The sequence below is a fragment of the Cheilinus undulatus genome, linkage group 16 (genome assembly GCF_018320785.1).
Source record: "Cheilinus undulatus linkage group 16, ASM1832078v1, whole genome shotgun sequence".
Lineage (NCBI taxonomy): Eukaryota > Metazoa > Chordata > Actinopteri > Labriformes > Labridae > Cheilinus > Cheilinus undulatus.
The window spans coordinates 8,765,033-8,775,071 of record NC_054880.1 but is presented as its reverse complement, the minus strand read 5'-3'; the positions used below and the strand labels follow the sequence as shown (position 1 = coordinate 8,775,071).

At 37.8% G+C, this 10,039-nt stretch overlaps 1 protein-coding gene across 2 annotated transcripts in view; it reads right to left on the bottom strand.

Annotated features, from left to right (window-relative positions):
- Window positions 1-2,880: 2,880 nt before the first annotated feature.
- The window catches only part of dbpa (D site albumin promoter binding protein a), a 54,247-nt gene continuing 47,088 nt past the window's right edge, over window positions 2,881-10,039 (bottom strand). For both annotated transcript variants that reach the window (XM_041808280.1, XM_041808281.1), the window contains 2 exons: window positions 7,561-7,814; window positions 2,881-3,512 (listed from right to left, as the gene is read on the bottom strand). In XM_041808280.1, coding sequence (XP_041664214.1) covers window positions 3,297-3,512; window positions 7,561-7,814 — 470 coding nt within the window. In that variant the 3' untranslated portion in view covers window positions 2,881-3,296. The remainder of the gene's footprint in view (window positions 3,513-7,560; window positions 7,815-10,039) is intronic.

Genomic DNA, 10,039 nt, shown 5'->3' with positions numbered 1-10,039 from the left:
ATTTGCAAACACTTATGTCACTGTTGATTAGCAGTAGTTAGCGTAATATTTTCAGCCATTGGGTTCATCTGTTCACAACCATCTGACACGTTAAAATGCAGTAAAAAATTATTTTCACTAATTGGTCAAACAAACTGGAGAAGTCACACCTGACAACATTAAGCTAGCTTTGATGTTACGCTTTATTTGTTAATGGTGGGACCTGACAGCGCAATTTATTTTCTCTTTTATTAGTTTGACAAACTATGCAAGAAAAATCTTGTCCTGTCTTTACTGACAGACTAGCAACACTACAAGTGTGATGCTAACAGTCCTGTGCTCTAAAAAAAAAGAAGAAGACAAAGAAGAAACAGATGTGGATTCGTCCTAATGCATCAAAAAAAGAGAACAATATTGACTGACTGGCCTGTGAGGAGAACAAATGTGATAACCTGTCAAGAAACTTAGCTCGTTATCCTAGCTACGCTAGCTTCACTGAAGGTCCCTGGGAGGGAAAAACATTCGATGTGGGGTTCGGTTTGGGAATCTGATCAGGTTGCCTCGGGGGCGCCTCACTGTGGAGGTCTTCTGGCACGTCCAGCTGGGAGGAGATCTCACAGAAGATCCTGGAGAGATTATATATCCATTCCGCCTCAAGAAGCGGAATAAGATGGATGGGAATTTATAATGTCACTCTAATAAATGATGCCACAAAGACAGAGACTCAGTTCTATCCTTTGACATCAGCTGAGGATGTCAAACTAGATGGAAGATGCGAAAAAAAAATCTGAAATGCCTGACTAGTTGAATGGTGGTTGGTGTCTTGGACACATTGTTGTCAGCATCATTCCTGATGCTCATATTAGCAACCAACTGAATATGGCTTCATTTGTAAAGTGTGATCCAGCTTTCAGATGAAACGTGTTTCTCTGCAGAGCAGCCAAACAAAGATGCAAATTACAACTTATCATGTTTCAGTATAGGGATTAGTGTGGACTTTAAATGACTAGAGACATAACTTATGCAGAGTCATTGTTGATATTTTTGCGTATTTTATGTCAATGAGTGGACACGGATCTGTCATGTCTATTTAGCCTGATTAGCCAACGTGATTTGTAATAGAAAGTTGTCACTTTAACCAGTAAAATCCCCGATGGTGGACTAAAAATATGAAGATTCGTAAATCTATATTGTGCGTTAAGTTCAAGACTGCTAATCCTAATAAGGGAGGTGGGGTTTAGTGAATGTTTAGTAGACTTGAGGGTAAGATTCCTGTTAAAAGTGGGTAAAAAACAGAACTATATCAGGTCAAAAATGCTTTGAAACAGGATAAATAAACTAAAAATCCCCCCAAAGAAACATAATCCACAAATTCTGTCATCAATTCAAAGACTTTTTGTGTTTTTTTATGTGTATTTAATACCTCAGACAAAAACACCTGAGAAAAAACTGACAAAATGATTCAAACGGGTTTTTCTGTAATATATTCAATTATGTATATTACAACTATAATCACATAATTCAAGCATATATCATATACATATATATCTAGTGAGAATAGTTCAATATTCAATAGTACAGTTTTATGGTACAGTAGCAGTAGGGTGCATTTCTCATTGGGTAAAGTTTGAAGGAGAGGTATAGACACGTGTTTGTGTGTAAATCTATATACGATTTATCGATACAATATGCAACAAAAGAAAGAAAAATAAACTTAAAAGAGAGAATAAAAGACAAAGAAAGGGTATAGGCAGTTCAGTACTGTGTTTGTTTGTCTGGAAGTGTTTTAAAATGTGTGTTTGCATGTGTGCATTTGCATGTTTGTGTATTTATGTGCGTCAGGTGAAGGATCGAACAGATCAGCACCATAGAAGTCCATAACAACATCAACAACAACAATAAGGGTTTAAACCTGGGTGAGGTGTATGTGTTTGTCGTGTGTCTGCATGCTGAAGGTTTCAGTCACTGTTCAAGCTGGGCAAATCGACCCTAAACCAGTTTCATTTTTGCACGTCCTGGACAAATTCAGGAGTAAATAGAGAGAGAAAGACTGCGACCACGTTGTGTTGTTAAAAAAACAGAAATAGTGTGTCTGAGTGCATGTGTGAGCAAGACACAAACAAATGCAAAACCTGCCAGCGAAATCTTCCACCTTGTTTAATTCCAAACATCTGCTCACTGTTCTGATGGCTAATTAACTCCTGTTTTCATCTCTCTTTTTCTCCTTCGCCTTCAAAATAAAAGCCCTGCGATTATTTCAAAATCAGACACGGAATCAAAGAGAAGATAAGTGCTTGAACAAGCCCACAAAGAAAAACAAACAAACACAAAAATGTCTCAAAACTATACAATTTTTGTTTCACCGTCTTCCTACTAACGCGCCCCGACGCCAAAAACAATCGTTACTAAGATGCCCCTCCTCGTCTCGCACCGTGTGAAATACCTGATTCAACCGTGATACATTCTCTGAATCGCCTCGCCTACGACTGACCAGCTCAGTGAAATCGAAAATAGATTATTTGTTGTTTTAGCAATAAACAGCTGGGAGGAAAAGCGTAAATGTGGCCCCATGACTGTCCAGCTAACAGCCCCTCCCCGCCCCATATATAAAATATACAAAAGATTATCTCCAAAATCCTCCTCCTGACTATCTTTACTAATAGAAAAATATACAATAATCCTATGTCAAAATCTCTTTGCATTATGGACGAAAACCCTGCACCTCTTTCTCCCCCTCCTCCTCTTTGCTGGACTAGTCTCGCCTTCCTGCCCAGTTCAAAAATATACATGTTTTTTTGTCCTATATATAGAAAAAAATTACACATCTGACGTCTCCTGGCTTGTATCCGTGCCTTGAGCTTAAAAGTGAGATTTCACTGGCATAATGTGAATTCAACACCCTGTTTGAACTGGCTGGAGCAGCGGCCGGAACGCACTACCTGCAAAAAACGCCATGCGACACCGGCCGTAAGCACAGCACCGAGGGTGACGAGCTGCCGAGGTGACACAAGGTGATACAGTACGTCGTGAGTTCAACGAAGCAGCAAAGAGACTAGGAGAGTCAAACTGGAAAAAGATGGCGTCGCTGTGCTTTCTTGTCGTGCAATCCTGAAGCACAGCGCGCACGTTTAAAAACACACTTCTCGTGTTTGCGCCCGGTGTCGCACAGTGCTTACTGCAGATCTACGCCGGCCTTTCCCCTTCACCACTTCAACTAAAGTGCTGCTGTTGTTGGGTTGCCTTGTACCCTTTTCTTATTTTCTCTCCCCTCCCAAACCCTTTCTCCTTCATCGTCATCTCCTTCGTCCTTCGCCGCCTCACAAGTCTCCGTGCCGACTCTCGTACTTGTTGATGATGTTCCTGCAGCGGCCCAGCTCTTTCCTCATGTCGGCGACCTCCTGGCGAAGCGCGGCGTTCTCTCTCTCCAGGAAGGCGGCACGCACCGAGATCTGGTTCTCCTTCAGCCGTCTGGCGTCCCTCGAGCGTTTCGCCGCCTCGTTGTTCTTGACACGCCGGCTCCAGTATTTCTCGTCCTGCTCGTCATCGGCGCCGGTTTGGTATGTTGGGGTGTGTGGGGAAGAAGGACGGGGGGAGGAGAGAGACAAAAACAAGAGGAGAGCGCGGGATGAGAAGGGTCAGTCATGTGATGAGAGAGAGAATGAAAGGAGAGGAAGAAGGGAAGGAAGAAAGGTGGTAACAGCTGAATAGTTGCAGCCACAGAACACAAAAGCAAAACAGGAAACGGCACGGCACTAAAGACGAATTTCACTTCACACCAAAGCAGGAAAACCAACTATACCCTGACTTAACTCCTGGAAAATTTAAAGAGGGGCATTTTTGGTCATTCAAGTTTATGGAATTTGCGTGAAATATTAAGAAAATTGTCAATTCATTCTTCAGGAATTTTCATGGATAATTTAGGAAATTTGTGAGGGTATTTGGGGGAATTTGCTTGGAAATTTTAAAGTATATTGATGGAAATTTTGAGGACTTGTTTGTATCTTTTGGTGCTTCATTGGAATTTGCTATGTAGTTTTGGGGCATTTTCATAGGAATTGTTCTGGATGTTTAGGGAATTTGGATAAATTTTAGGTATTTTCACAGAAATTTAGTAAATGTATTTGGGTATTTGGGAATTTTTGATGGAATTTCAAGGAATTTGTTTGGATTTTTCTGGCACTTTCATAAATTTTGTGATTTCTTTAGAAAAGAGAAAAAAAATTTTTAGGGGGCAGTGGTTGCTTCGAAATTTTGGCGAATTTGCTCCAAATTTTTCAGGGATTTATGTGAAGTCTGTGGGAAAATTTGTTTGGAAATATTTTATTTTACTTTTAATGGGAAAATGCGGAGTGCTGTCCTCTGCCCAAATTTGATGAAAATTAAAGAAATTCCCTCAAACTTTCAGAATTCTTACATTTTAGTTTATTTGTAATTTTAATTTAATATCATTTTTTAGGGATTTGATTTGAAACTTTGGTGAACTTAGTTTGAAGGATTTACATGGAATTTTTAGGGAAAATTTTTGGGCTGTTTGGCGAATTTGTCTGGAAGATTTTTAGGTACTTTAATGAAAATTTTGGAAATGTCTTTTGGGTTTTTTGTGGGTGTCTTTAAAAATGTTAGAAATTTGAGGGAATTTGGATGTTTGAAAGAAATTCTTCCATTTTCATGAAATTTTGGGAAATGTATTTGTATTTTTTGGGGGGGGGGGGGGGGTTGAAAATTTAGGTGGGTTTGCTTGAAGTTTTGACATTTTAGGGTACATTTTTATTGGAATATTTAGGTTTTATGATAAATTTCACTAAAACATTTAGGTAAATTTGAAGAAATTTTAGGGTACTTTTTGGAGATATTTAAAACGTTTAGGAACTTTTACAGATTTTGATTTTATTTGATTTTGGAAAGAAAACATTTGTAAGAAATTCAGCTTTAATGTATTAACAGAACTTTTTACTTAAACAGAGATGAAAAACAAATGCATTTGTTTAACAGCAAGTGCTAATCCTTTGTCCTTTCTCTACTTTCAAAATAACTCATACTAAAATTTGCTTTATGTTGTGTTGTTAGGGGCTCCGTACACTCTGAGAGACCTAAAACATTTTTCTAATAAAAAAGAACAGGATGTCATGGAGAGGTTCTATTAAAAAAAACGACATGCCACAATCGACTAACCGATATTTATCAAACGATTATTATTAATCTTGTTTTTATATCAGATGATTGAAATGTACCTGCAAGATATATTTCAGGTCACAGTGTCTGAACAGTGGCCATTTCCTGATGTTTCTGAGATTTTAGATTTTAGTGTCATATTCTTTATTTCTAATGTTAACCAGAGTCAAACTCTCTGCATGTCTACCCAATAATACAGTTTTATTCTAATCATATTTCTTTTATTAAACAGAGCAGGAAATGCTGCAGACATTCTGGTATTCCTAGTTGGTTAAACATAACAAAATACTTAAGACTTTATAAAAACATAAGTTGTGGATCAGACGGTGTTAGCCTTCGTAAGCAGCTCAGAGATCAAATGCAAAGCTTGGTTTAATAAGCTTCAGTTTTAATATTGGTTTGTATTGTGAGATTTCCAGCAAATTACCAAATATTCGCTGGCAAATTTGTGTTTTTTTATACCTGAGGAGTCATTGCTACTGTTTTTATGTTTACTTATGTTACCCACAAAGAACAAATGAGTGAATATGTACAGGACGCTAAAAGCTACATTAAAACTGATATTGCTGTTAAAACAGAAGTTGTATATGGGACATAATTTGGAATTTAATGGCCTGGAATTACATTTTTTTAGATGTAAAGACTGGCAGGACGGTTTCTATAGTCTTTTCATATTAATATGAGTCAACACTGGTTACAATGATCAGACATTAAAGCTCACAGATATGCACACAGATAAAACACAGGCACCAAAGCTTGCTATAGCAATCAAATGTGCATTTGTGCACTAAGCCCAATAAAAAGCATCTTGTAACATAGAAAATGAAATCAAATGAACATGGAGGACTATAATGATTCAGGTGGATGAAATATTAATACTATTGTTTAAAAAAGCAGGTACTGAGTCCTGCTCTATTGAGCTGCTCGGCTGAATAAATCATTCCTCTTAACTACTGCTCGACAGCTTTAAATTAAGTCTGCTGCATGTTTTTAGGGCAGTATGAAGGCAATTGTTGGCCAGTGAGAGTCTCATGAGGTGCAGATTGGAAACCGCTGAGATTGTCGAGTTAAACTTTTGGACTCAGAGAAAGATAGAAATGTAACTGGAAGAAAAATCTGGTGTCTCTATCAACAAAATTTACTGTGACTGAGATAGAGAGTCTGTTTTACATTTGGCATAATCTTGTAAAATCATGATCCTTCTTGACATGGATCCATAATAATTCTGGGGTTATTTCGAGGGATTTAAACTGATTATTGGGAAAGAAAATAACCTCTAAAAAACAGCTGAGTCTTAAACCTAAGAGGAGCCGCAGAGCGGTCTAAGCTTCATCTTTAACTTTTACTCAGAGATCATTTTCCCCCTAAACCGGCGTACGGATGAATAATAAAGCCGGCGATGTCAGAAGGCAGCAAGGTGAGCGCCTTCATCTCTTCATGAATCAGGAGCTTCAGCTGCTCCGAGCTGAACTATGAAAACATGACGCACTCATCAGAGCTGAAGAGAAAATATTTTAGGACTCTCGTCAGGAGACGTCAATACACGTGGGCGTCACATTTCTCTGTTTTTTTTTTCAACATCAGTACAGGAACAGTCAAGAGTGCAGCAGCCTTTGTCTACAGTGAGTTTAACCGTCTGAGATTTGGGCCAAAGATACTGACCTCTTTGACTCTTTGTTTTAATATGCAGAAGCCTTTATCATGCTCACATGCAACTTTAAGAGTCAGTTTTTATAGCATTATTCTGAAATTTAACTCTTTTCTTCCTGACTTTTCTTGATCAAATTTAAATTTCTGTTAAAAACTTAAGCGCAAAACTCCATTTATTTTTAACTTCACTGGAAATTAGAGCCTTTATCTCAGTAAAATCCAAAATCAGGAGAGTGAATTTGGAGAAAGCAGTCAACTTGGATGGGAAAAAGTTGAAATATTTTTGTTTTATTGACAGATTTTTGTATTATTTATTTATTTATTATTTTTGTATTACTTGATGAACTAATAGTACTTTATTTTGAGCAGCTTTGAAACAAAAATCAATTATAATATCTCATTAAACTCCTATAACATTTGAGTTTTAATGAATAGATTTAAAATAATAACAAATCTTGACTCTTCTAACAATTTTTTCCCGAATTATTTATGAATCAATGATTGATTGATTAAAAAAAAACCTAAAAAGCCACAAGCCTGCTCACTAGCCATGAAAAATATTTATCTTTTAAACGTTATTAAAGATTTTTTTTTCTTTCTTTTTTTTTTTTTTTTTTGCATGTTTAGGAGGTTGAACAGCCAATAAAACCACAGGAAAGGTAAATGTCGCCATAGCTGGATAGGCAGTGAGCAGTCTGCATGAATAAAAACAGTGAAACTAGTCATATAGAGAGCAAGGAACTGTGGGAGATGTAGTACCTTCTGCTCGTTGGGAACCAGCATCTTGCGGGCCTTCTTGATCATGGGCTGAGGTTTCAGCTCCTCCTCGGAGAACCGGTGTCGTCGCGGGTCAAACGCCTCCTGACCGGGCACGCTGGACAGCGCCAGGTCCGCAGGGTCCGGGTCGAAGTTCACCATAATGTCACTGCTGCCGTTGGCTCCGGCCGGAGGTCCAGGTGGTCCAGGAGGGCAGGTGGAGGAGGGTGACGGGTCCTGAGGCACCGCCTGACCACCTGAGGAAGAAAAACAAAGACTTTGTGACGTTTTTCTAAGAAGGTAAGGAATATCAATACGGGAATTTAGTGCATCCTGACATTTCTGATTCAATTATAGAAGCAGTGGTGTCAAACATTCACAGTTTGACTTTAACAGCACTGTTGTGACTCCAGGAGCTTCTAATGTCAAACATGTAAAATCCACAATCAGTTTATTTGAAGTTTGTATTTGTTGTTCAGTGTTTCTGTCCAGATGTGGATGCAGAGATTTCTAACACCAGGTCAAAGCTGCAGTTAATCAAAAAAAGGAAGGTTATAGAGGTCAGAGGTCAGGCTCAGCTGCAGAAACAGGAATAGAGGCTTAACAGCAGGGACTGCTTTTGACTTCTAAGCCAATAAAATGTCAGATAAATTTAAAAAAAAGAGAAAGAAAGGGTTCAACACAGGTGAGACGAGACAGCGTGCTGGTTAATTGTCTTCCCATTTGTGGTCAAATCTGCCCACAGCAATAAACTCTGGTTTAATTACTCGTTTAGCCGTCCAATCATCATCATCCAGTTTTATCTGCAGATTAAAGCCCATCTGCCCGCGCTGAGGACGCTCACATGTCAGAGAGCGGCGGCCGAGCCGAGGGCGAGCACGCTGCAGAGGATGATGAGACAATCCCCCCCGCACAGATCTGATCAAATGTAACGTGAACTTCTGATAACACGATTACAGAAAGGCTTCAAACACCAGAGGAGACGAGCTTCATGATGACACGGTGATGGTTTCTGTCAGTGGACGCTGCTGTAAGAATCCTGCATAAAACATAAAGTTGTCTTTTTTCATTGCAGATTTTTCTCTGGGTAAAACTGTTGTAACTGTTCAAAAAGTGCTTTAATAATGAAGGGTTTTCTTAATAAGCAACAGAAATAAAAAGTAAAGGCATGATTTTCCCCATACTTTCAGGAAAAGTAACTCTGTGTGAAGTTTTTATAAAAAGAAAAGCCAGGAGGCGTACATCTGATGATGTCTGACGTTAAAGTACATTAGTCTTAATCATAACAAGGTGGAAAAATGGCATCCAAAAGATGATTTTTGCAGCAAAAATGATAAACATCTGACTCAAGCTGCCTCCATTGTAATGATCTCCTGTGAAAAATGTGTTAAGATAATTTATGAAAGGGATGCATGGAGTAGATTTAAGCTCTACAACATACAATCATGACGTCCAAAAATACCTCTCGATCTTATTTGCTACTTGATTTATGCAAAATAGCTTCTCCAGCCTCAGTTTCCTGCAGAATGCACTCATACTGTTAGTATATTTCAGGGATTAGCAAAAATGGCCCAATATGGGAATGCAATGACTTCATAATAGCGTTAACATCGCAAAAGATAACTCAGTTTTTAGTTTTTTTTCTTTACTTTCAGTATTAGCATGATGTTTCATGGTAACACATATTGTGACAGAAACAGCATGAGTTGTCTGACTAAAACATTGCAGGTAATTGCTGTAAGAATGCTCTCTGGTAAAATGCCTCACCTCATGCATATTGCATTAATTAATCTACTTTCCATGCTAATAACTTTTAAACACATTTACCAAACTCAGATCCTACAAGTAATTTATCTATTCACTTTTACTCAATGCATATACTTTACATTGGCACTATACGAATAATATGTCTTCCTTTCACAAGTCCAGTAGTTAAGAGCTTAGATGAAACTTTTTACTGGGACTGATCTTTAAGGAAATACTTGTGATTTTAGCCCAGAATCATTCCTTTATCGCAATCATCTGGATGTAGAAGATACATTGAAGTTAACAGCCGTTCAGTTTGATTGATGACTACAGGTCAAAAATGTAACTTTATAAACTTTAAACTGTTGAATTTATCATGTCAAAAAGTAGGTCTTTTAAACTTGAAAAATTCAATTTTTATCTCACAAATTTGACATTTCAAACTCAGGCATTTTGAGTTTGGTTTCATGTAAATATACAGTGTTGTAATCTTTAAAATTTTTGACTCTTTCTAAAAATATAACAGATCCTCGATTTTTTCAGTTTGCACTAATACTCCATCATACATTATATTTCTAATCATGTTTTTAAAAAATATATGCATGCCTAATTTTGATAATGTCAGAGCAGACAGAGCCTTGACTTCGACTTCAAATCAGAGTTTTTATTTTACCAGACTCAAGCCAATTGTCATAGCTTCTACTTTATTAGAGTTAAATCACTTTATTTTTGCAGC